Raw genomic sequence first — 26,480 nt, forward strand, 5'->3', positions numbered from 1 at the left:
AGGGCTGGGGGTGCCGCGCGGCAGGGAGACCCCAGGAGGGGCCGGGACCCACCGCACCATCAGGGCCAGGCCCGGCTCGGCTCGGGTGGGCCCCGCTGCCCGTCCGCCAGGGGGCGCTCCCCTCGGCAGGGCGCTCCCGCTGCCCCAGCCGGCACAGTGAGCCGCGGGGGGGGGGGGGGGTGGGGCTGTCCTCTCCGAAAGCTCCGCCCCCGCCCCGTCTGTGGCACGGGCCCGCGTCCCGCCCCGCCCGCCGGCCCCGCCCCTCTTGGGCGCGCGCCCCGCACTTCCCCCCGCGCGCAGCCGCCTGTCGGAGCCGGGGCGGGGCGAGCGAGGCGCCGGGATCGCTCCGGGCCGGCCGTCACCGGCGAGCCCCGGGTGAGGAGAGCGGCGGGGCGCTGGAGCCCTCCGGCGGTCACCGGGGCTGGGGGTGTCTCTGCGGGACGGGGGGTGAGCGGCGGGGCCGGGCGGGCCAGTCCCACGCCCCGCTCCGCTCCGGCCCCCCGGGCCGCGGCCTGCTTGCAGCTGGGGGGCGCCGGCCGGGCGCGGCGGCGGGTCCCTCAGCGCTGCGGCGGCGGCGGTCGCAGCCCGCGCCGGTGTGAGCGCTGCCTGCGGCCGGCCAGGGCCGGGGGCCGCCCGCCGCGGGCGCTTGGTGGGGCCGCCGGGCTCGGCCCCCTCGCCCCGGCACGGGCACCCGGGGGGGTCACGGCCTTGGGCACGGCAGGGCCGGCTCCCACCGCCGTGGGGAACAGCCCGTGCCTGCCGCCGGTGGGGAATGAGCCCCGGGAACCGGTAAAACAGCCAAAAATGCCCTCCTCTCCTCCAGGGCCAGCCGTCGGCAGGGCTCTGGGGCAGAGTGTTGGACTGGCAGCTCACGGGGAGCCCCCAGAGCCGTGATCTGAACTAATAAAGCTGTGCTGGCTGTAGGGGCGCGGTGCTGCTGGCCGGCGGCACGGATGTATAGGAAGTATAGGATGCATACCCTATGGCTGGGCCAACGGGTGCCGCTGCCAGAGCTCTGCTGCCGGCTTGCCCGGGAGCGGCACCGGCTGCGGCCCGGGGAGCAGGGGCACGGCCCGCGCTGGGACACGCCAGCGGAGGCGGTTGCAGGACATTGTCCTCCCTCGCCGCTCCTTTCTAGATTCCGTGTTTCTTGGTGCCTGTGTGTCCAGCCGCAGACTTTTGGGAAGAAATCTCGGCCTGCAGGGTCCTGCAGGAGAAGGCGCTCCCCAGCACACCCTTCCTTTGGGGAGCAGGCGCCTTGCAGCTGCTCTGCTGTGACTGTTTTGCTTTTGGCCTTGGTGGTTTTTTTGGTGGTTTTTTTTTTTTTTTCATTTTGAAAGGAAGCAATGATACTTATTTTTTCCTGCTGCAGCGCACCGATCCCACACCCCTGTGCATCAGATGTCTTGAACCGTTTCTGGGCTGAGCTGGTTTTTCAGGTGAGCAGGGCCATGGTGTGAGACAGTGCCCAGCCTGGCGCTGGCACGGCACAGAGAGCGCAGCCGGCAGTGCCGGCTCTGCAGGGCTTGGTTTTGCTGTACCACAGCTCACCCGGGTCGAGCAGAGCAGAGCCACCTGCGGTTCCTACTAGGATGTGGCTTTTCTCTTGCCATAAAGCTGAGCAAGCAGCAGCCACTGTGAACAACTCTTTTTGGAGAACGTGTGTTTATAACATGGAGGTAAAGGTGAATTGTTTACTTCAACCTTCTGTTTCAAACCCAGCTCTTGTGAAATTCCCAGGGGAGCCTTGCAGCCAGTCCTTGTGACCAGAGCTGTGTTTCAAGGGAGAATAAAACACAAACAACTCTCTGCAATGGTTTGGGTTGCAACTCCCCAGAGCAGTTATGCTCAGTGGGTGAAAACAAGCAGGAGGCGTTCACCAGGCTGCTGTGTCCCACAGTCAGTGCAAGAGAGAAAAGACGCCAAACAAAACAGGAAGATTTGGTTGGGGTTATAAAAACTTTTAGGTTAAAAAGAGAAAAAAAACATCTGAAAGGAGTACTGGTAATTCATTGCACCTCAGTGTGTTGGGGATGCTTTTTCTAGCAGGGTCTTCAGCTTCTTCTGAGCCTCTCTGGGTGCTTGGATCTGAATGCAGGGCTCAGCTCTGAACTGGCATGGTCCTCATTTGGGTCGTTTAAGGCCTGGGCTTCTAGACTTTTTGATAAAGGGCCTGTCCTGGTCACAATGTCAGATCTGGTATCTATAAATGATACATTATTTGATTATGGTGCCCTGATCCTTAGTCCAGAGCTGTGTATCTGTTAATCTGTTGGGTGATGTGGGCTCCCGGCTGGTTTTCAGTCTTTCCTGGATACAAGTCTGGATGTGAATGATGTGGCTGGTTCTAGGGAGATGGTGAAAGTACCTCTCCATAACCACCTCATTCCCAGGAGGCACTGAAGCAGTATAATTTGTACCTGGTGACCAATTGAAACAGGCTGATGCAACACGGGACTAATATACAGGAGGTTTCTGGGGGGGTTCCACTGTCTTTAAGCTTCACACGTAAGTGGAATTGGAAGTGGATGTGTTCCGCTGCAAATAAATAGCTTTGAGAGCGATTGCTTGTCTGAGTGCTAGTGTAACTCCCCTCCTTTTTCTTCTCTCCTCTTGCTGCTAGTGCATCAGGAAGCATGGAGCACCAAGTGTCCATCACATCCGACTGGATGCTCCTCGGGCTGATTGCGGTGGTGGTTGCGCTGCTGCTGCTGACCATCTTTGGTTTTGTTGTCTACTCGGGGCTCTTCACGGAGGTTGTTGTGAGTGCTGGCTCCCCACCTGTTGGCAACATCACGCTGGCCTACAAGTTCAGGGTAGGCCCATATGGTGAATCCGGGCAGCTCTTCACAGATGGCTGCAGCATCTCGTCGAAGCTCTGCTCCATCGGTGTTTACTACGACAACCCTCACACGGTAAGATGGGGCCAGCAAGCTCTCATGGTCAGCACCCAGGTTTCTGGCTCAGGGTGCTCTTTGACTGTGGTTCAGGCACTTGCAGCTTATGCTCCGTAGATGAGCACTGGGATTCACAGGGTCTCCCAGCAGATCTGCAGAGGATGCTCTGTGGGGAAGGGCACCTGAAAGCAGATAGTTTCTTGGATAACCCTAATTAGAAAACATTGGGTGAGGGAAGTTTGCTATCTTCTGATAGCTCCTGCTGAACAAGTTATCAGCAGGATAATGGATCTGGTTATGGAGCAGAGGCCAATTTTCATGACCCCGAGGTGAAGCATTCCTTGGCAGATCCCCTGGCTGCAGGGGGCTCTTTCTGGGCTTGCAGCAATGTGGTTGAAAGCAGATGGTCTGCTCAGCTTGCTCTGTCCTCACCCATACTCCTTCTCTTGTTTCTAGTGCTCTCATGTGTTTCTGAGCTTCCCTTTCATCCCCTGAGAGTTCCTACTGAAACCTCAGGTGATGTGTACTAAGGGCTCCTGTCTGATGAAATAGTTACTCCATGATGCTCTTCAGCTGAGAGGTGAGCAGAAAGTGTACTGCCTGGTGGCTGAGCTAGCTACTCTAGTGGGTACGGTCCAGGACAAGGAGCAAACAAAAATGCATCAGAGCTTGCTGGGGGGTGAAGAGTCTGGCAGCTGATGCTAGGTGGCACTGGGGTCTCCAAATAACAGCATGTGGGCATTTGTCTGTGGCAGACAGCTTGGCTCCCCAGTAATTCTGCAGTAGCTAGTGTGACCGTGGAGGAATGCTGGGGGGGGCAGGGATGGCAGAGTGGCCAGCAGCTGTGCGTGTGTGCTGTGGGCTGGTGTGGGGCACAACACATGAGCTGATAGTTCTTGCCCAGTGCTTTTGCCTGTGCTTCTGCTTCTTGCCTGGTGCCTGTCATGTTTTAGGAACCCTATTTCATTGCTTGCAAGAAGGTGCTCCCAAAGGTTGGACCTGCTTAGAGGGATCTTGTCCATGAAAACATGATTCCGAGTGGACTGTGACAGGAAGATACCAGAGGCAAGAAAGCACTGAGCTTGACTGTGCTTGGTGGAGCCTGGTGTGCTCAGCCACCTTGTGTCTTTGTATCCTGTGACGAGCTGACTTACCCAGTTTTTGCTTCTGGATCGTGGGAGGCAGAAAAGAGACACTCTGCAGTGTCTCTTCCTGGCCTGGAAAGGAGGATGGTGAGGGGAACTTGCCCCCAACCCCAAGGATGACCTGGGCAGAGGCAAGGTGCAACTAGATGTGCTTGGACACTTCTGTGCGCAAGAAATGTCATGTTTGGAGCAGGTGAGGGATGGGAGCCTTGGGGAGTGCCTGGGGCGCTAGGGCCGACGTGCTCAGAGTGGCCAATTTCCCCAGCACTAATATGTGGCCTTGTCTTTGTGTCAGGGGCCTTGTCTGGAGCTGAGAACCCTGGTGCTGCTGCTTCTTCCCCCACATCTCTGGGAGTGGAGTGGGGCAGTTGATGTTGTTGGAAGGGCTCAACATCCGTGCCTGGTGCTGCCCTGCTCCAGGGACATGATGCAGACATGCCTGTGGTTGCCCTGCAGACCTTGTGCTTGGGCACTGTGCCTTCCCCCTCTGTTTGCCGAAGTGTGGGCTAATGAAAGCTTGTACTGCTGAGGCCCACAGATACTGATAAAGATATTTGTGGTGACTCCTGCCACATCTGGCACAGGGAATGCTTTCCCTGGCAGCACCAGGTGAGGATGGGAGGGAATGGCTCTTGCATGACCCTGGAAAGTTGGGCCGTCTGTGCAGGATGAAGCTTCCTCCTATTTCTAGCCCTGTCTCATCTTTTTTTTTTTTTTTTTTTTTTTTTTTTTTTCTTCCTGCATCTTTACTCACCCTGTGGTTGGAGCAGGCAGTGGGGCTGCAGAACTTGTCTCTGGTAGCCGCCCAAGGTTTTGAAAGCCAGCTGTTTCTACTTTTGTAGCTGGGGGGTCTCAGGAGGGGAAGATGTTCTCTGCCAGCATGGCTGAATGGCATCTGGTAGCCAAAGAGGCCCATCATGGTGTCAATGACTGGAGGTTTCTCTGGATTCAGGGGTCAGCCAGTGGAGAAAGCACTTGGCCTGCTTTGGTCAGGGCACACCAGGACCTCTGCCTGGTGGCCCAGCCAGTGCCCAGTCTGTACTGGAGCATGCTACTAGATCTGAAGGCCTTCTTTCCCACCCACTGAGGGTTCTGTATTTGCTTGCTCGTGGACTGGCCACTGATCTGGCATGGGTTGTGAGTGCCTTCAGCTGGTGTGCAAGCTGAGAGGAGCTCCTTGCACAGGGCAGGATACTGTGGGGAGCTACAGTCCACGGTGCAACTTTTGCGAAGGACGGTAGTGAGTTTGTGTGGGTCTCTAGATGTTTTAGAGGGTACATGGACCGAAGTCCATGGGTCAGGCTGGGAGACTAGTGATGATGCTGGGCAGGGGAATTGCCTTCCTCTTGAAGCCTGCTGGACAGGTGGTGCTCAGGATGACACAACAAAGGCTCTGGGTGCCACACATGTGGAGTGAGCCTGGAGGTTGCTGGAAGCTCTGGGGGACCAGCAAAGCGTATAATGCATCTCTGCGACCAGGCATCTCAAGCTCTGGTGGCCATGCTGCTGGCTCTTGCGACGGGAGCCTAACCTGCCCTCAAAGGCTTGGCAGGCAGCCCTGCAGCCCTTGCCCTTCTCCAGAAGAGCTGCCTTTGCTCATGGCATTGGGCAGGTGACATCAGCGCGAGCCTGCTGCCTCTGTAGGTACTATGGTGTCTGGGCCACAGCGGGGCTGTGCAGGACATAGTTCTGGTGCCTGCAGCTGTGCACGGGGCAAGAGCCTCCTCTCACCTGACATCATGAGCACACATCAGACCTGGGTCTGCTGGAGCAGCCAGGGTGCCAGTGACATCTTCCATGGGCTGATCTGTGGCTCTTAAATTGGTTCCCACAGACATCTGCATCTCACTGATGGGCAGCGCAGGCCAGGCAGGGTGCTGAGTATGAGGATGTCCTTGGGCAGGAAGGGGCTGGTTTTGGGTGGGTCACTTGGATGGGGGCTGCAGTGCACATGCCTGAGGTGCTGGCTCAGGTGTTGAGCACTCGGGTGTCCTGTGGTGTGTCCCTGTGTGCTCATACCCACTGTAGCCATGATGGCATGGGACATGATGATCTTGTTCCTGGGGGTCCAGCGGGGTGGGGTTGGCCCCCCAGGCTGCCTTTCCCCTGGGAGGAAGAGATGACCTCCTCATTCTCAGTGCTCTCCTCGGTGAATCACCCTCTGGTAAAGGTTGGTCCACCCAGAGCTGGCCACCCACTGCGGATGTTGACTTGTCACCAAAAATAGACCTTTTGTCATCAGGCAGCAAAACATGCTTGCTGCCCATTGTGTCTGTCAGCATCCCTGGCTGAGTGCTGTCGGGCTCTGGCCAGACAGCCACCTCGAGCCTGGCTCTTGGCTGCTGGCTCCTGGGGGTTTGGTGCCTCTGGCACTGTGGCAGGAAGAGGTTGATGACCAGCAGGTGTCCAAGCAGTGTTTGCTGTGCTGGTGGACTTGTGGGCAAAGGAAGCAGCAGAGAGGATGGCGATGCTAGAGCTGGAGAGCAGTGGCTGTGTGCTGGCTGTGGCTGGGAGTGGGGCCAGGGGGAGCCCCATGGCCTGCAGCTTGTGGGCTGCCTCGGGGTCATGCCAGGCCTCAGGGCAGCTGCTGTCACCGACATCCCTGGGGCTCCCTGCAAGCTCCTGGCTCTCTGACATTCACACAAGGATGCTCCCTGAGTGCTGCCGAACCCCTGCCAGCAATGTTTTATGTGTTTTAATGGACAAGATTAATATTAATTCACACCTTTTTTTTTTTCTTTTTATTTAATATTTAGCAGCCCAGAGGACTTCTCCCTCCTTCTTCCACCTCTGGCAGGAGCAAAAATAACTCCGCAGCAATGCCTGCATGTGGCGGGTGGGTTTGTGCTCAGCTCCAACCAAGTGCTTCTGCTCACATTTAGCTGTTGGCCCATGCTAGGGGCTTTTGCCTGCAGTCCACATGTTCACATGCTCAGCAACCAGCCTGTGCCCAAGCGTTGGATGGATGAGGCCAAAACATTCTCTGAATGCAGGAATGAGATTTGCTCCCATCAGCAAAGCTGCTGAATAGGTTAAGCAGTAATTTCCAAAACTTCTCTGTCAGGGCACTTTGGGGAGCCAGAAGCTTTGATCAGCACCTGCCCACCCAAAAGGACAAATTTGTTAGGGAAAGGCTGGTTTTAACTGGAGTATTTCTTTCCTTTCCTTGCGATGGGCTTTGCCAGGCAAAATCTGCCTTGCTGCTGCCCTTGAGAAAGTGCCTGCAAGGTTGCACACTGTGGAAAAGGAAAGTTGGAAGGGAGGAAGCAAACACAGCTGGCCCGAGTGGTGCTGCCTGCTCCAGCAGCTTGGGTCCTGTCAGTTGCTCTGAGGCCAGGGGTGAACTGTCTTTGCTCAGGTTGTAAATGGAAATTGAATGTTTAAAGGAACTTTATTTAATTTCCCTTATCTCCTTGCTTCATCTGGGCCTTTTCCCTTGGGTGCCTTTTACTGCTGCCTCTTGCTATCTTTGGGGTGGATCTGCTTCTTCCCTGCCCCAAAGCAGCGAGGCTCGGCACAGCTCTGTCTGCAGCTCCCTCTTGCAGCACAGGAGGGCAAGAGCGAGCCGTCAGGCATGCCTGTCCCCAGCCCGATGGCTGCTGCTGCTTCTTCTGACAGTCTTTTCTTCCTTCCTGTTCACATCTGCTTGTGTTTCCCCTCTGGGATGGTCCTGCCATGCAACATGAAAGGGTGTTTAAGGGAAAGGGGGTGCTGTGTGGGGTAATGTGCCCTGGGGGAAGGAGTCTTGTCTCTGCCTGCTGGCTCCTTCTTCAGGCATTATTTTTGGGGTGGAAAGGACAGCAGAGCTGCTGGAGGCAAAGGCTGGGGTTCAGGGAGGGAGCTGGGCTCGGATCTCAGCAGTAGGAGGGCACGCTGTGGCCTTAGGTGGTATCAGGAGTTTGAGGGCTTTCCTGCCCACTGCCACACTCCTGCTTAGTGCCATGGTTAAATGTGAGCTTAAGTGGTGTGACTTTGTTTAAAAAAATGGAAATGAAAGCTGTGGCCTTGGGTCATCTTTGGCATGGAGATAGCCAGAGTCCTGTAGACCATCACTCTCCAGGAGCAGAGCCTTGAGCCCCCCTTGTTGGGCTGGGAGCCCTGCAGCCTCTGTCTTAATGGGAGGCATCCCCAAATCTGGAAAAAGAATGTTTTATGTTCTGCATGTTGTTTGGGTCCAGGATGGAAGGGGATGTGTTTCTTTTTGTGTTACTACACACAGCTTGGTGATTGCATGCAAGTCTAACATGCCTCAGTTTCCCCACCCTTAAAACTGTGCCAGGCTGAATGTGCCCGCTTAGGAGGGACCCAACAGCCTCTGGATTTCTCTCTGGCTTACTGCTGGTGGGTCATGTGTCCAGGTGGCTGCTGGGGCAGGTGCCCCTTGAGGGCAGCCTCCTTGGGTGTGGGATGGATGCAAGCTGGGCAGGTTGTGGTCACATCTTTTTTTTTAGCCCTGCCTCACCCCCTGTTGAGTCACAGGGATGTTCTGCAGTGGGGGACAGCAGTGAGCACATCTCGATAGTTGGGTCTCTGTTGGGGGGGCCAGGAGAGACACTTTCTGCAGTGGCTGTTACCTGGAGTAGGTTTGGGTGAACAGCCTGGTGGGGTTTGGTTCTTCTCTGCTGCAAGTCCCTCTGCCCTCCAAGGAGGGGAGCAGTACGTTCCACACTGGACTGTGAGCTTGGGCTGGGAGGAGCATGGGCAGTGTGGGCCACGATCGGCCCTGGTTAGGAGCAGGCACCTGGTTTGCTGTGCCCGAACATGCTGGGCCATTGTGTTTACCCTGGTTCATGGTGACCTTCTGCCTCCATGCACTTCAGATTGAGGTTTTGGCCGTTCTTAAGCCTCTCTCTTCTTTTGATGCCGTCTGTTTGTCCCCCTCGATCAGGTGTCTCCAGAGAAGTGCCGCTTTGCCATAGGCAGAATCTTGAGTGAGGGAGATGCAAAGCCATCGGAAGAGCAGATCAAGCGGTTCCAGAAGTATGGCTTCAAGATCTTCTCCTTCCCTGCTCCCAGCCATGTGGTCATGGCAACCTTCCCGTTCACTACGCCATTGTCCATCCATCTAGCAGTGAACCGTGTCCACCCAGCCCTTGACGTCTACATCAAGGTAAGCGAGTGTGTCATGAAGTGTCGCATGTGTTCAGTGGACTGTCAGAGACATATCTTGCTGACAGCTGATGGGGCTGCTCTGACGGGTAACCTCTTGATGTCTTCCCTTGGGCACTGCCATCAAGATCTCCTCCTTTTGCAATCTGACAGGTAGTTTCCCAGTAGGGATGTCCTCCCATTCGCTCCGTAGGCGCAGGGGTGTCTTTTCTGCGGTTCTGTGTTTATAAGAAGCAAGTTCTCATCTGATGACTTACTGCTTTTCTCCTTAACGCAGAGATAAAAGCTGGTTTTCCCCTTGAGTGCCTTGCTTGTTGTTAGGATCTGTCGGATATGTGCCCCTCTGGTGTAACGCATCATGCCATGAAACTTCTCTTTCAAGTGCCAGCCTTACTGGTGGGGTAACTGTCTTCTGCAGGGTGGGAGGAGAAGTTAGAAACTTTCTGACCTCTGAGCTTATGAAAACTTAATTTGAAATTTGTGGCCCTTGGCCCTGGCTGGGCAGCTGGCTGCTGTAGGGTGTTCACCCTCGCCCCCGAGCAGAGCAGATGGCCATCCCCCCTGCTTCTGGTCTTTTTTTAAGCCAGCTCTGCTGCCTGGCTCTGGCAGACGGACCAGCTGTGGCAAGGGTGTTCCCAAGCAGCACATTTGACGCAGACATCTCCAGATTCAGGCTTTCTGGAGAGTGAGGATGGTCCTGGCCAGCTGGGCGATGGAAGGAAGGGACCGTTCTTCATGGCGGGGGAGGATGCTGGGGAGAGGCCGGCGCTCAGCCCCTGGCTTATCTGACTGTCAAGTTCTGCCACTTTCGTTTGTTCGTGTTGAAACGCACTATTTATAAACTTGCTTTTCCTGGCGAAACTCCCAGCCCTGTGGGGGAACCATGCAAATCCCTCCAGCCTGCGCTGTGCCGCAGGATGGCTGCCTGGATGGCAACCCCAGAACTTCAGCTGGGGACTCTTTGCAGACCCGCTTGTCTGCCCCGGCCTTAGGGAGCTGCCTGGTGGTACCGGCAGAAGATGTGTTGATGCTGGCAGTGGGTGAGACTGCCACTGCTCATACCTGTCCCCTGGCCTTTGCTGGAGAACTGGTAAAGAGTAGAACCCCATCTCCTCTTCTCGCTTCATCCTCTATGTCTCTTCCTGGAGCTCTGCCAGCTGTTTTGTTGCAGGGGGTATTGGGCACTGCTGCCAGCCCTGTGGTGGACGTGTGGGTGTGCGGGGAGGGGACTGATGTGTGTGGGAGCATCAGGTTGGCTGCAGGAGTACTCGGCGACATGGGGCTGATGCTGCCTTACTTGAGGAAAGGTCCTGGCAAGCGCATCTGTCGCATGAGAGGGGGAGTTGTTAGAGCTAAAAAGGGAATCATGGGTTGTTCTGGGAGCACCTGGCAGCGTTCTATGGGAGTGGCCCATTTTGAATTAAAATAAATAACTGAAATCTTATGGAAGCACAGCACCCAGGGCCACGTGTAGAGGGAGGGGACAGATTTTGATCTCTGCCCCAGTTCCAACAGCATGTGTGTCAGGGTGCATGCCTGCGTCCATTCCCAAGTCCTGTGGCAGAGCATTACCCCCCCCGGCCTGTGTTAGAGTGACTGTGGGGAAGCAGGCGGGGCGGTGGTGGGGTTGCCTTGCTGGTGTGGGGCAGAGGGTGCTGCTGGTCCCTGCATGCTGCACTGTGGGGATGCCCCAGCTTCCTCCGACATGGCGTGGGGGGACTTTGGAGGCTGTTTGCAGCCATGCCAGCAGCATCTCTGCCGCTTCTCCCTCCAGCTGGACTGCCTGTGCCCCTAGGGCCTGCTGGCACTTCCCAGGGTGGAGGGATGGGGAGGGAGGGGGGGAAACTTTCATGGAAACAGGTGACCTGTGCCCGTTTGGTGGTGGGAATGGGGGTTGCCATGGCGACAGCTTCTCCAAATAGCATCCTTCATCCCACCCCCGGCAGCGCCCAGCTCCCTTAAGCAACCCGAGACAGCAGTGAGACAGAGATTTGCTTTATTTATTTATTTATCTCATGCTGTGCCTGCTTTGAGAAGGGCGTTGTTAATGAGAGCTGGGGGTCAGGCCTGCCGAGCACGTGGATCCCCCACTGCCCTCCTGTCTCAGCAGCAGCGGGGAGGAAGGGGGTGAGATAACAAAAGCCAGGAGGCTTGAAAGGGGGCTCAGTGGTGGAGATGAAACACCGGCTCCCATGGAGAGAGGGAATTGGCTGAAGTGGAGAGAGGGTGGCATAGCCGCCTAGTCATAGGAGGGAGGTGTGGGGGAGCAGGGGATGTAGAAAGAGGTGAAGGAGGCAGGGAGAAGCGTGGAAGGTGGGGAGGGAGGGTGGAGAAGGCTTTGGAGGTGCTGAAAAATAGGGGAAGGGAATGGGAGGAGAAGGGGACTGGAGGGGGTGTGTAGGGCAAAGGAGCCAGAGGGCTTGGGGACTGGCTGAGGGAGTGGGACTGTGAGAGGTGGTGGGGAAGTCTTGGACAGAGCTGGAGGAAGACCCACCAGAGGTGGCCCTCCAGTACCCTTCCCCTGGCATTCCCTGAGGTTAACTGTTGGGGGACATCAGGCCCTTGAGGCTGAAGGCTGGTGGACATGGGGAGGGAGCATAACTCCCTCTGGATTCGATGGTGCCACGCTGAAGTTACCAGGGATGCTCATGGCTCAGGTTTCCTGAGCAGTGTGAGTGCAGTGGTGCCAGCTTTTAGCAGCTTGGGCTTCATCTGTCCCAGCCTGTTGCCCCTTCAGAGCGACAGGGAATATTAAAAGTAAAATTTAAATTTAAAATAATAATAATAATTAAAAAGAAGGATGGCAGAGTCCCCTTTTGTTAGGGAGAGAAGGGAGATGAGCTGGCATGGAGCAGGAGGTGCTGTGGTCGGGCTGCTTTCGCAGAATTTATTCTCACCCGTCTGGCTCTCATGGGGCTCAGGATGTGGAATTTCTGTAACTCTTTGGATGTAGCCCATGGCTTTTGGGAACTGTGGAGAAATGGCTTCAGCTGTCCCTGGCAGGTAAGAGGACATCCTTCCCCTGGGATGGTAGGCTGGCAGCAGCAGTGACTTGCTGGCTAGAATCGCCTTTGGAGAAGCCCAGGAGAGCCTGCTGGCTTGTTGCTCTGAGCACAGTTATTTAAGGCATAGGCTGGCGTTATTTAGTGTCCCTCAAAAGCGTTTCTTCCCTAATAGCTCCTGCCAATGCCTCTCCCTGCTGCCAGGCAGGTATGTCCCGCTTTCCTGGGGCATACGCTCCTGCCCCATGGCACAGCTGCTGGCCAGACGCAGCAGCCCTGTCTCCTGGGTGCAAAGGAGAGCTTCTGCTAAGCTCTTCACTGGTGGAGACCCTTTCTGACAGTTCTGGGAGCAGGTCATTCCCCTGTAACCTCCTGCCGTTTCAAGGAGGATTTATTCTGGCTTGGGTGTAACAAGCTTTCCACAGTGGGCTGCATGTGCCTGCGTCTCTGGGCATCTGTGCTGGTGTCTAGCAGGCACTGCCAGGCGGGTGGGCTTGGATCTCCCAACCCCTGGGCTCTTCTGGCAGATATATCCAAGGCAGAGCTGGCAGGTGTCTCCCACTGCAGAAGCAATTGACTCAACTTGGTCTCTTTCCACGGGGTTTTGGGTCAGTTTTGTGCTCTCTTCAGCCAAGGATGATGTGCAAGTGGAGGGATGAAGGAAGAGAGTGATGCTGGCATCGTCCTGGCTGCCTTGCACCCTGCTCTGAACCTGAGCACAAGCTGGCTGGCTCCAAATTCTGACTCTGCCTAACTTGGAAAACTGGAATTTAATCCCTTTAGCTGGTCTTGAAAAGGCATCCTCCAACTTTCAGCAAAAACCCAGCTCTTTCGCCTCCCCTGGGCTCTGTACTAGGATGTTCCCCACCTCCGTGAGCTTGTGAATCACTGCTTTATAGTGTGCATCTCAAGCAGCAGTGGCTGGCATGGGCTCTGTGATACCAGGAAAGATTTTGGAGGATATCAGGTTGGCTCCCGCCTGGCATGTCTACAGGGAGCTGAGGCAGGGTGCTTGATAAGGTGCTAGAAAGACATGGCTTGCTCCCGTTTACAGCCCAGGAAACGTAGTATTCCTTTGGCTGGTAGCTTGGAGTGAGCTTTGCTCCTTGTTTCGGCTATGGTACCTTAGTCACCTCTTGCTCCTTTTTGATAAGCTAAATATACAGAGCTTGTAAAGTCTTCCACTGGCATATTTTCCAATAGTGTCTGTATTTTCCAATCTTGATTCCTGGGTGCTTTTTGGGGTGTTTTTTTGGACCTGTTTTCAGCTTAGAAAGTTCTCTGACTTGCCAGTAGCACAAAGGGATGCTTTATTTCGGCAATGGTCTTATCGCTGTGGTGCACAGATCTCTGGTGGAGATCTTGTCCCCTGCCACAGACCCCCTGGTCATGGGTTTATTCTGAGCCAGCTAACAGTGACTTCAAACATGTGCCACTGTCCCTTTGATGGAGTTGTAGTTTCTTGTTTAAAAACGGGAAATGGTACCAAATCCTGCGTCTTCTCAGAGTTTGAATGAATGGCATGAGTGCTGGTTCATTTATCAGTCAGGCCCACAATCCCCACAAAAATAAATCACATTTGCCAACAGGATCTAGCAGCTGTGAATGTGTGTTTGTTGACATTAATTTGGCTGGTCTCCTTTGCTTTCTGGTGATCTGGTCTAGTTGCAGCCATACATTTTTTTTTTTTTTTTTTTTTTTTTTGCCTTGGCTCAGTCTTCGCCTGACCAGCCTGTGTTTGCCTGAGTCAGCTATTTACCCATTGGAATATTGGCAGGTACAGGCTGTTGTCTCTCCTGGGACTTTCTAGCATGTCCAGCTGGCTAGAGATAACCCTTTGACATGTGGACAGCTTGCCAGCTGAGACTTCAGCATGGTTTAAATGTATGTTATCTGGGTTTAGATGTATGTTATCTGTACCTGCGAGCTGTGTGTTATATCTTCCCATGGAAGAGCAAGTAATTTCACCTTCATCCTCTGCCCATGTTGTTTGGCTTTGTCCTAAATGCATTGCAGAAGTACTTGCTGAATGCTCCTCCCTTCTCTGTGGCACCACTGAGGTTTCCCCCAGCTGACGTGTCCAGGATCTGTGCTATCCTTCAGACTCCTCTCCCCTACACAGCACCCCAAATGGCTTGTTAATGTGAGTGGCTTTCTGTCTGTACGGGACTGGGAACCTACACGTGGTCATTTGTGGCAACTAAGTCTCGGTACCCACTGCCCTTGTGAGTATGGCTGCACCTTGTCTTGCCTTTCCTGCTCCTCTGACCACACTGCCGTAGCTGCTGGCTTTACTCAGATCTGTTGATGCTGGTTTTCTCCCGGTTGTCATAAATGAAGATCTGTGGAGCTGTCTTCCCATCCCAGATGGTTTGTGTTCTAAAGGTGAAACCATGGAGTGACCTTTTTGCTTGGCTGTATCGGGGGCCTGGGGTCAGGGGTTGGCAGCTGGTAAAATGTTTGCAAAGGGGGCTTAATTATTGGGGTATTGGCTGATCCTGGCTGATTTAGTTTAGTTTGGGCTCTGTGAATGAAGCCTTTTTAAATACCAGCTTGCTATGTGCAAGTGGTCTGGGCTGCAGTCTGTGTGTACGTGAGACCTGATCTCAGTAGCAGCTCCAGTCGGTCAGCTCCCACCCAAGGTTTTCCTCCGGGGCTCTAGGAAGTAGTGCAGGTGCCCAGCCGGTGCTGTTCCTCAGCTATAGCTTTGCTTATCCTCATGAACTCCTTTGGTCTTCTGCGAGCTCTGGGGACCATGGGCTGAAGACCACTGCCCAAGGTGGAGCCCTTACTGAGCCAAGGCCACTCAAAGTTGCATATCCATCTCCCCAAAGAGGATGAGGAGTGGGATACCTTTAATCCAGAACTTACCACTACCAACCTAGGACTTTGCTGCCCTCACTGTCTCATGATGTGGGTCTGGAAGGGCTCTTCCAGATAACCTTCTGCATCCCTGCATCAGTGGGTCACCCTGCAGAATATGGCTGTGGCTTTCTGGGAGGTGGAGCTCTCCATCCTCCTCCTTCCCTTTTCCCATGCCCAGGGTGACTGTGGGTATCAGTTTGCAGATACCTTGAGCGAGGTTTGGGGTGCTGGGGAGAGAAGTGGTGCCTCAGCCGTCTGGCTAGGTGGGATGACCTTCAGTTTAAGCCCACATGCACTTGAATATAGGTCTGTAGAGTTCCCAGGAAGACAGGAGGTTATTTGATGCTGCTGTTAAGCGATCCTCACACATCAAATAAAAGTGAGGGGGGGAAAGAAATCCTTGAGAGTCGTACAGGATTTGACGTGTCTTACTCATATTGATGGCAGAGATGAGGCCAGAGCTGACAGTGTGACAGGCTGCTGGGCCCTGGGCTGGCAGAGGCTTGGAGTAAGGATACAGAGTCTGGGGGAAGTGTTTTGGGAGCCCTTGCGGGTGTCTGCATCAGTCCCAGGCTGGGCTGTAGGTCAGGTCACACGTGGCTTGTGCACTGCAGACAGATGTCGCTAGCAACCACTGCCCACCAGTTGTGTACCTCGGGGCTGCAGCAGCAGGTTGGGGCTGTCCCCAGCAGTTGTCGCTCAGATACCTCCAGTGTGAGTGTAGCTGCAGACCAGTGCATCTCCAGTGGGTGGTACATGGTTAGGGTGGGGGGATGGCTCACGATGGGAAACCCCAGGGAAGTGTGGATGCTCAGGGTGGATGGTGCAGACAAGCTGACAAGCCACCTCCCTGGTTTTGCCCCACTGATGATAGCCAGCCAGCAGTGGGGTTTGGAAATGAGGGGAAGAAACTACCCATCCTACTTACTTTCCCCTCTTAGAAACAAACTCCAACTCAAATGCTGTTCTGGCTTGGTTTATCCTATTACTAAGGAAGCCCTCAATGGTGTTATCTTCATTGCCTGTCACTCATATCCACAAGTGCTACATAGTGGATTGAGTCTCTCTTCTCCTTTAGGAACGCCATTAGGCTTGGGGATGTGTTGGGTGTTTGCAGTCTGCTCCTGCAAAGGGCAGTGGAACACAGCCTGATGCTTGCAGCATCTCCCTGCAGCCAGGGAAACAGAGACACGGGGGATGCTGCATCCAACCTACCACGTGCTGCTAAGGTCTACCACTGCTCATGGCCACAGGAGGAGAAGGGAGAGCAGAAGAGGGCAATGTCAGAGATGGCTTTGGGTGAGTGTTTCTGGTTACCTGGGGACTGCTGGGTGTTGGGGTGTGTGGTGGTGCACAATGAGTCCATCACGTTCCCTCCTCTCACCTAGGCATTATGCACCCTGTTTGCTGCTGGCAAAATAGGTGATGTATAGATGAGATTTTGGCCTTATTTTAGGTGATGACAGTTTAAGGATGGGAGTCCTGGTGAGCTACAAGTCTCTCCCTACCCACCCCTGGTTCCCCACCAGCCTAGCTGATGCTGAGGATGAGTGCCGGAGCAGCTGGGCCACGAGTGCTGGAGGACACCCTTGGCTGATATGTGCTCTGTGCCAGGAGCCAGTGAAGCTCTTGATCTTGGACTGGGCAAGCGGAGCAGGTGAGGGGTGGGCACTGCAATTCTACAGTCACGTGCAACTGCAGGCACCAGAGAGGGACCCCGAGGTGACTCTGCACAGGCTTGGTGCCTGCACGGGCACATTCATCTCCCACTGACTTGCACTGACAGCTGGTTTTCAGTGGTCTCTCTCCAGCGAGGCTGCCTGCTCGTTGCTGGTTGGCAACCCCCAGCTGCATGTCACATCACATCAGTTTGTGCGTTCGCTGTGACTTTTTATTAAATATTTTTTGTGACAAAACCCTCCGAAAAAGTTTTAGTCGTGCAAGTGACCTAACCTTCAGCTCTGTGTGGGGGAGCAGGTAGGGGAGGGCAGGATGCCCACGAGGTCAGGCTGGGAGCTGAGCCAGGTGGCAGGGATATTTGGTGGGCAATGTCATTTAACACTGTAGGAACCTTTGGACTGGGGTCAGCTCGCGCAGTGGAGCGGGTTCGTTTAACCTGTGTCTGCAGGGAAACGTGCTCCTCCTGCGTCGATAATGGAACATATGGGGATCCGGGGCTCTGCGTCACGTCTCCTGCCACTCGCAGCAGGCATCCCTGCTTTCCCACTTCTCCAGAGGAATTTGGCAGCCCCAGGCCTCTACTCATCTGCTGTCAGTTTTTCCCTGGTCCTTGCAGGCAGGCGAGCAGTGACTTAGCACTGGCCGTGCTTCATGTTCAGTGCCAACTTGTGCCAGGCACGCCAGTGTGTGCCGGTTGGTGTGTGTGCTGATTGCCCAGCGCGTGCTCATGCCATACCTGCTGCTTCGCTGCTTTGTGCTCGCAAGTGCCATTCTTCTTGCAAGTGCATGGCTTCTATTTCAGCTCTGCTCTTCAGTTGCATGGGGGCAGGTGTAAAACCACAGCTCTGGCAGCACCACTCCTTTGAGCAGAAAAGAGGTTTTCTGACCAGCTTTGAGCTTCAGTAGTTACAAAGGCTCCTTCCCTGCCTCTGCAGCTTGTCTCATGTGTGGAATCACCTGGTTTTTCCTCAGCTGCTTGTTGACTTTGTACAAGCTTCTGCCCCAGCAGCAGGCAGAGGAGTCCTGGTCTCAGGGAAGCAGCTGACGTGGGACACAGGCTCCCGGCCACTGTGGCCTTCCCAGTTCTGATAGATTACAGAATGGGAATGGCCCAGTTTGGAAGGGTCCTGGAAAGGTGGTCTGATCCAGTCTTTTATGGAAAAGGGAGCCTGGATAAGTTATATAGCACCCGATTGCATCTTGAAAGATTCTGCCAACGGGGACTCTACCACATCCCTGGGGAAATTGTTCCAGCTGACAGCTCAGCTCCAGGTCTCTGCCACCATGGGTGCTTTCCTGTGACATCCAGCATTTTGATCCTATTACCGTCCCAGCTCCTCTCCCAGGAGCATTTCTAAAGGCAGCTCCCAGGAGGAGAGCAAACTTCAAGTGCCTGCCTTGCCATGCATGCCAAACTGTGTGGACATCCCTGATTATCTGACAGCCAAAAGCCTGGCCCAGTGCTGCCTGTCAGCTGGTGGTCCTGCTGGGGGGCATTTTCATCCTGGGGGGAGCGGGAAGCCACCTTGCTCTGCCAGCACTGCTTGGGAAAGCTGGGGCTCGCAGCCTCGTAACTATTTACCCAGCCTTGCAGAATTGTCACAGGGATGCATCTGCTCAGACAAAGATTTGCTTCCCCCCTTGCCTTTGCAGCAACGACTAATGATCATGGAGGAAGCTGGGGATATTTCATATGGCTGTCCAAGGGAGAGAGGAACTGAAATGGTTTGCCTTGGGCAAGGAGGGAGAGTTAAATACTACAGTGCTTTTCTGTCAGATCTCTTTATCGGCTCAATCTGTACATGTGCTCCCCCAGATATATTTATAGAGAATCCCAGAGGATGCAGTTGGTTCAAAAGGTTTTCTTTGTCAGGCATTGGAGATGGGTCTAGCTCTCAAGCAGCGACACAGTCCCAAACCTTAGGGTCTTCCCTCCTTGCCAGCTAGTCGATTAATTTGAGGATAAGATTGATCTGCCTTTCTGCAGTTATTTTAGCAGGGTCCTAATGATTTTTTTTCCGGGCTTGTTCTTCCCTGTAGCCCTTCAAGCCAGACCTTGCCAGCTGTGCCAGGCTTGAGAAATGGCAAAATGAACCTGATCAAATGCGAAACAGCTTCTTAAAAATGCGGCTCTTTTCCAGCAAACGCTGTTGGCCCAGTTTCCCTGGCTGTGAAGCTCCCGCTTTGAAACCTGTAGAGCAGGGAGATAATACATTTGAAAGCAGTGGCATTTTTACCTTCAGAAAAGGGACCATTGTGCTATGACTAACTTGCACTTTTCTGATTCTAGTTAGGTATAAAATGGTAGGAAAGGTGCTGCTTTGCGGAGGGCAGGAGAATGAAAACATTTCTCTTCTGCACTGAATCAAAACATGGATGGATGAGTTGCAAGGTTGGGTGGTGATCAGATCACAGGGATGAAACAACAAAATCAGTTCTTGCTCCTTCCTGTGCTGAGAGCTTATGTGCCGTAGGCGAGGGATGGGCTTTGGGGCTGCATCTGTGGCTGGAGCACTGGCGAGGCAGCCAAACCCAGCTGTTTGCTCCAAAGCAGAGAGTCACGCTGAAAGTCTCTTGGGGTCTTGCCTTTTGACAGGGATATATATATATATATACACACACACAGATAGAGAGATATATGTACACAAAACCCCTGTTGTCCCTGCCTGCAGCAGCCACTGCCCTTCAAATGCTGTTTGAGTTGATGCTGCTGAGCGCTGGTGGCCTTGGGCAGAGGCAGCAGGCTGGGGGTGTCCTGAGCTGCTGAGGTCCTCATGACCATGGTAGGTATGGATGTCTGCGGAGCCCCTCACATCTTGGGGAGTCTTTCACAGGCTCATCAAGTGCTTTTCCTCTGTTTATGCTGTTGCCCGGTGGCCATCACTCTGCCTGCATCCATAGGGACCCACAGCCTTTGCGGGGTGGGTGCAGGGTACAGAGAGATGCAATGATTTGTTGCAGACCTATGTACGACCAGTACATCCTGTCCTGCTTTGATGAGCAAACACACGGTGCTGAATTCTGGTTGTCCTGACAAGGCTGCGGAAAATCATGCTGCCAAATCCTGGCCCTTTTGAACTCCTCCAGATTTGCAAGGACCAAGTTCATCTTTGTGGTCTCCAGCTGCCTCTGCCATGGCAGGGCTCCGGAGCAGCTTGCAGCCTGGTCTGTGAGCTCCTTGAAAGAGGAAGGTCAAACTGTGCTTAATTCTTGGCTTGCAGGCTTTTGAGAGTATCTGGGAGCCCTCAGCTCCAGGGTTCCTTTTGTCTCATTCCTTTCCCAGCATGTGGCAGCTTATTTGAGCGTCTCTGCTTCAGCCAAATGGGAGAAAATTGGAGCCTTCAATAGAAATACTGGTAGTTTGTAACTCCAGCAGCTGTGCCTGGAGCTGGCAGGGATGACTCCGGGTTAAAACTGCCCCAAGGCAGCTGATGGAGGTTTGCAGCCTGGCAGGGATGTCCAGGCTTCCTGCGCTGCTTCCTCCAGCTCCATCCTGGGCTAGCAGCAAGCTGTGGTGAGCCTCTTCACCTTTGTGGCCAGCGGGCCGAGTGGGTAGTCATCTGGCACCTCTCCTCTTTGTCCAAGCACATAGGAGCAAGAAAAAGCGTTCATTGCCCTGCTGTCAGACCGCAGCAGGCAGAGGAGGCAGCGGCTCCCTGGGGACTGGCTCAAGGGTGAGTCAGTACTTGTCCTCTGCCACCCTTGAGCTGACTTCTGCCAGGATTTGGTGCAGTGCCTGGCATTGGTAAGTGACCGAAGGGGCCTGTTACCATCAGGAGTGGGTCGGGGCCTGGTGGACCAGTGGGTGTGCTGAGGCAGCATCCCCTTTCCTTGTCCCCAGTCCACCCGACGTTTGCCTTTCCTGGCATCCTTGATGTTCTGGTGAGTGTGAGGACGTGGAGGCTCATGCTTGCCTTGAGCTGATGCATTTCTGCTGCGTTTGTTTGAGATCTTTTCTCCCTTAGATAGGGTGCCTCTGCCCTGCCAGGGCTGGTAGGAGGGCTGGGGCTGGTAATGCAAAAAAGGATGTGCTTCCAGCACAGAGGAGAGGAACAAACCTGCCTAAGAGGGGAGGTGATGATGGAGAGTCACCTCTCCTCCTGGGTAGCAGAGAGAAACTAGGAAGAGGTTTCTGTGCTGACTTGGAGCAGAGCCTAGGTGCAGCTTTTGGGACGGGATCAAATTCCCGTAGCCACCATGTCCACTTTCTCTAAAGCTTACCTAGTAGGGAGGTTCAAAATATGGATCCCATAGCCTGTGTGCAGAGAGGGAACTGTGGAATGCTTTCAGAGGCTTTCAGGATTGTGAAAGCAGCTCAGCTGCAGCAGAGAGCCTGAGCTCTACTCAAGCTTGCACCAAGGCAGCATGTGAGGAGTGCTGGCTGCTAGCTGCTCCGAGAGCCAGGAGTCCTGAGCCAGCGCTGAGAGGGGAAGGACTCGCAGCCAGCCACCTCTGGCACTGGGATGGCAAAACGGAGAGGCTGGGGCCATGAAATGGAGTCATTGGTGGGGCTTGGAGTGTGCTTGTCTTCCAGACCACTGACATCTGGATTTTGCACGTCTGCATTTTGCATGGCTGCGTTCCTCCTAAAGCTCAGTGAGGCTCTGTCTGTCTGAGGCTGAGCTCTAAATTAAATGATAGAGTGGTGCAGCTTTACATTTCAAAGTGTCTGAGGGAGTGGAAGGATGCCTGGGAGTTTCTGGCACTATGGAATAATTGGGGTGTTTTTTTGGTTTTTTTTTTTTTGGCTGCTTGTCCGATGACTGCTGGGTGCTCACTCCACAGATGGATTGCTTTACCTGTTCATCTTCTGCTAATATGAGGAATTATAACAACCCTGCAGGGATGAAGGGGGGTGAGGGAACTAAGTGCAGCAGGGAGAGCAGGTTAGTAACGGCTCTGCATCCGTGACTCTGGCTGCTTCTCACAGTGGTAGCTTGTGCATGCGCTCATGTTTGTGTTGCAGGACCCCTGGAAACTTTTGCTGCTGTTCCCCCCTTCCACATACTACCAATCAGAAGATCTCCTGGTGTATTTAAAGCTGTTACAGTGTCTGTTTCCCTTACCTTTGCAGCTCTGCAGGGTGGATTCTGAGGCAGGAGTGCTGTTTGAAGGTCAAGGACAGACCTTTAAGGCAGCAGGGAGAGCGGTTGGTCTGGGAGTCCCTGTCCCAGCACGGCTCAGGGCTGTTGCCTTTCAGATGAAACCTGAAGGGTTGTCCTGGCTCAGTGGAGATGAAGAGGATGCACTGTGGCTGTTCACAGAGTGGGCCTGTCCGCAGCTGCCTGCCAGCTTCATGCTTTTGCTGACAGGCTCTGTCCCCGCTCCATGGGGTTGTAAGGCAGCCCAGGAAGGCTGGAGGGACGGAAACTGTGGCCTTGTTCCCACTGTGGACACTGGTGTCTTCTCACTGCTACTGGATGGCCCGTACTCTCAGATGCTCCTCTGAGTTTTATTTCTGCCGGGAGCTGATGGCAGCTCCTTGACATGCAGAAAGGTAGATATCTATCATCTGCTGTGGCCAGCTGCTTTTCTTTTCACGCTGTGCGGATTCACAGCTTGGGGTAACGTCCGCCCAGCGGTACAGCAACCAGACCGTGAGTTGGCAAAAGCTTATCGAGAGGTCAGTGTCAGAGAATGACTTGCGCTGGTACTTCTCTGCTGAGCAGTTCAGGGGATGAGCAAAGCAGAAGCTGCTGCTATGGCTGCAGGAGCTGCTTGATGCAGTGGGCTCACAGTGGAGGAGCACAGCCATCGGCTCCTGTTCTTGCATCCTCCTCCTCTCGCATGCATCTCTAGGTGCCGTGTTCACTTGTCCCTCCCTTGCTCAGTTCCTGCCTTCCCGAGAGGCCCTTGCCTGCCTCTCCCACCAGTTCCCCTGCAAACCTGTGTCTCCTGGCAGGAGCTACTATGGCACCCGTAGCATCGGCTCAGCTCGGGCTTTATGCTGTGCCATGGGACACAGGACCAGCGTCCCAGCCCCTCCTCTCTTGCTAACCGAGGCCTAGCAGCCTTCCTGGGACAGGGCTGCAGTGGCGCAGAGCAGTCTCCCTGCCCGTGATGAGCTGCAGCTGCCTGGGAAGGGCAGATGGGGTTGGAGGTGCAGAGGTGCTTCCCTGAAATCTTCCCCATCCTCCACATACCCAGAGCTTGAGGGAGGAACACCACGGTGCTGGGAAGAAGCAGAGTGTCCTCTGGGTCTCAGGGGGCACTGGGGCAGCTCTGGTGGCTGCAGTGTTGGCTGATATGCTGCTGTTGATAACATTATGCAGGGCTGTTTGTGATTTGGGGTATCCAGGGGAGCAGAGCAGTGGTGAAGACAGAGAGGTGGCTCCCTGGCAGGGAAAGACCTGGAAAGCTGAGTGGCATGGCGCATATCTGGAGCGTTCCTGGCTCATGCAGCACCTCTGGTAGCGTACAGGACCTGGAAAGCTGCAGGCTCGTGGAAGGGCAGAGGCAGGCTGGGCTCTGTCCTCGCCTAACTTGCTTCAGTTTTATCTTGTGATTGATCTGCGTGGTCAAACTCACAATCCTGTGCTGGTGGAGGAGCAGTTGCCAGACTGCAAAGGTCACTGAAAGCAGCTGCTCCCTTTTCCTGCTGCCTCTGTTACCAGCAGAAGAACCTGGCTTTGGAGGTGCTCAGCTTGCATCCCGGCTGGCACTTCCAGCCATTGCCTCCCCGCACACCCCAGCACACGGCGGCAGTGTGCTCAGCAGGCGCTTTCCTCTCTAGACTGAGGTAATGAGCCTCCTGGGACCCTGCACCAGGGTCTGGGGTGGGCCGAGGAGGAGGTGAGAGTTGCAGGGAAAAGGCAGGGACCCAGACCCACCTGGCCTCCCCATGCCCACTCTGAGCAGGGCAGCTGGAGAGGTCGGTCAGCACATGCAGCTGCCAAAACATCGTGTCCTGGCTCGAGGATGTCGGGAGCTGTCCTAAGGGCCCTGATGAATATGCCTGGTGCCGCTTGTTTGCCTCCCTTACCCCCTCCTTGCCTCTGCCTGCGTTTCTATCTCCTCCTGCATTGCAGGCAGCCTGCCGGCTTTTTGCCTTTTGCTTTCTGCCCGCCAGCGCTGTTTGTTTGCACTGGGGATTTCCTCAGGCGAATCGTTACCGCTGGCAGCGTGTGGTGGCTGGAGGCTCTGGGGGCTTCGTTAGCTGAGCTCACTGGTGGGAGCCATCATCACACCGGGGCTCGCCAGCATTGCTGGCTCTTTGCCCTTTGCCTCGCAGGATTGCCAGCTTTTTGGGGTAGAGGTGCAAGCTCTTGGACGTGGAGGTTTGAAGGTGGCTTTCCTGGAAGCCTGCAGGGAAATGTTTCTTGTTCATTTCTAAAAAATCAGAAAGGCGCTTGTCCTGGACTCTGACTGGCTTTTAAAACATGGGGATGTCTTTTCCCAGTGCAAGGGAAGGAGAAGCAGGAACAGGAGGAGCAGTGAACCAACAGGGAGCTGTGGCCCATGGGTGAGTGTCCTGCAGTGGAGAGCCCGAGAGGGATCTCTGTCACTGGAGGCAAGCCTGGGCCTCCCTGAGCAGGTCAGACAGTATTTCTCCACTGTTGATTTCACTTAGCTGATAGCTTGGAAGATCATCGTGTCCTGCAGAATGCAAACTGACTTTCTGCCATCAGATTTGCCAATGTGCTGTACTGGTGATACGCTGATGGATGTTGTGATCATCTTACCCATTCCTCATCAGTGAACCAGGCTGAAACCCACTCGATCTTCCACTTTGGTGGCCTTCCTTGCCTTCTATGTGAGGCCAATGAGCCTGACATTAAGTCCCTGTTAGTGGGGAGGGAAGGACTATTTTGCTGGGGAATCAGGTGGTTGCATCCGGATTTTGCTTCAGGCTGCTGGTGGCTTTATCTGTGCAAGTTCAGCAAGGTTAGGTTCTTCAGCTTCCCTTTTCAGCTTTCAGCTGTGAAGGGATGGTGTGAGGCTGAGCTTAGCTCATCATGAAATACATTCCATGAAGCCTGGGAGCCGGGGGCGTTGCAGAAAGACAAGGTTGTTCAAGGAGGTAGGAAGTGATGGGGGGGCATTTATTCCACTGTGCCACTTTCTTCCTGGGGGCATTACTGTGACACATGTCCTGAGTTTGTCCTGGTAAAACAAGCCGTGGAAGAGCAGCTGGAGGTGCCCGTGATCCCAGGAAGATGGCTTGGGGAGCCAAGGAACAATAGGAAAGGACTCAGATTTGGTGGTGGTGGTGGTGGGGTGCTCTTAGGAGACCGAGAGCTCCCATGTGCTATGGGCACCAGGCACTCCTGCTCCGTCTCTGTTGCTTTGGTTTTGCTGCGCAAGGGTTTCATCACGGGACCTATTACAGGTGAGGACATGTGTGGGAAGGCTGGGAATGACAAGCCTCCACTGGACATCCCTGTTGCAGAAGGGCAAGTACAGAAGCGAGTGGTGGCCCAGGAGATAAAAGTCATCAAGGTGTGTTGGGAATGTCCACCTGGATGAGGAGCCCTCCAGTCTCTCAGCTATGAGTTTGCCATGGAAGAAGATCTCTCACCACAAGGAACAACCTGTTGTTGGGTATCTCAGGGCAGGGGGGTTGTACTGTAGGTTAGAGCTTACTCTCCCTGTGAGCAGCCTAAAAAATATCCGTGTTTCAAAAAGGCTCTTTTTACCTGCATGATACCCCAAGCAGGGTGGGAGGCTGCAGTGTGGTGGGCCGCCTGGCCAAGGCGGGATGGGCAGGAGAACTTCTTGGGTGGTGATTTCTTTCCTGAAAGGCCCTACCTTAACAAGAGGCAGAGAAATTGCCACAGCTGCTGCTCCTGGCAGCCTTGCCAAGGCAACAGAGCAGGCGAAGCAATTTAGCATCACTCCAGTCATCCGTGATGGCAGAGATCATTGCATCAACCTCTTCAGCTTTGTGATTAATGCTGAAGAAGCATCCTCTGAGGGCTGGAAGGAAAGCGTTGGTCCCCAGAGACCCACACTCTGAAGCAGAGGCAGCCCTCTCCAGCTGTGGTCCTCCTCTCCCGCAGTCTCGTCTTCCTCCTTTTGTGTGTGGCTGTTGACCCACATATTCCCATAGTGATGGAGTTCCTAGGGACAGGAGCAAGAACCCGTGACTGGTTCCTCAGGGGAGGAGAGATTATGTGGATTTATGTGGATTTCTTGTCTTATAATGGAAATCCAGGGTTTGAGCTTTCAGAGTGGCTAAAGCCAAAGTCTGCTTCAGAGAGCTTGTGTGTGGCAGTGTTGGGGAAGGAGGAGCAGAGGAAGGGGTGCAGTTGGGGTCAGGTAGGAGGAAGATGTGATAACATATAGTGGAGTTCTAGGAAGCTGGTGAGAACAGTGTCCCCAGCTGGCTTCTCTTACCGATGGCGAGTACAGGAGCAAGGCAGAACCTGGGAACTTGGAAAGCACTGAGTTTTCAGGAAGATTAATTTTTTTTAATGCAAAAGTTTGCTTCACTTCTGAAACTCTTTGCTCAAGGACTAATTCCTACCAAATAACCATGACACCAGGGGGGACCCAAGCCCCGTGAATTGTGTTTGCACCATCTGCTCCTTATTTTGCAGGTGACGTTCCTGTAGTTGGGGCAGTAAAGTAAGTCCCTGGAAACACATGGCTTAACATACCTGAGTGTCTCCAGGCTGGCAGCTGTGTCCAGGGCTTGTTATTCCCCCACACTGGGGGTTCTGGCTGCCAGTGGCTGCTTTCTGAAAGTAAATCTCACTGGGGCTTGCTGCCTGGCTCATCTCTGAAGATGGGGGATGCGCCTGGATGTGCTGCAGGATTTCTCTTGCAGCTCAAATGGGTGC

The 26,480-nt window shown here is 54.4% G+C and overlaps 1 protein-coding gene across 2 annotated transcripts in view; it reads left to right on the forward strand.

The window, feature by feature from the left end:
* The first annotated feature begins 309 nt into the window (after positions 1-309).
* TEX264 (testis expressed 264, ER-phagy receptor) overlaps positions 310-26,480 on the forward strand; it is a 40,747-nt gene continuing 14,576 nt past the window's right edge. Inside the window, exons 1-4 of one of the 2 annotated variants that reach the window (XM_040592599.1) lie at positions 310-375; positions 1,373-1,439; positions 2,624-2,915; positions 8,931-9,152. In XM_040592599.1, the coding sequence (XP_040448533.1) occupies positions 2,637-2,915; positions 8,931-9,152 (501 nt within the window). In that variant the 5' untranslated portion in view covers positions 310-375; positions 1,373-1,439; positions 2,624-2,636. The remainder of the gene's footprint in view (positions 376-1,372; positions 1,440-2,623; positions 2,916-8,930; positions 9,153-26,480) is intronic. The other variant, XM_040592600.1, reaches the window with a different exon arrangement.

Source organism: Falco naumanni, chromosome 4, assembly GCF_017639655.2.
Source record: "Falco naumanni isolate bFalNau1 chromosome 4, bFalNau1.pat, whole genome shotgun sequence".
NCBI lineage: Eukaryota > Metazoa > Chordata > Aves > Falconiformes > Falconidae > Falco > Falco naumanni.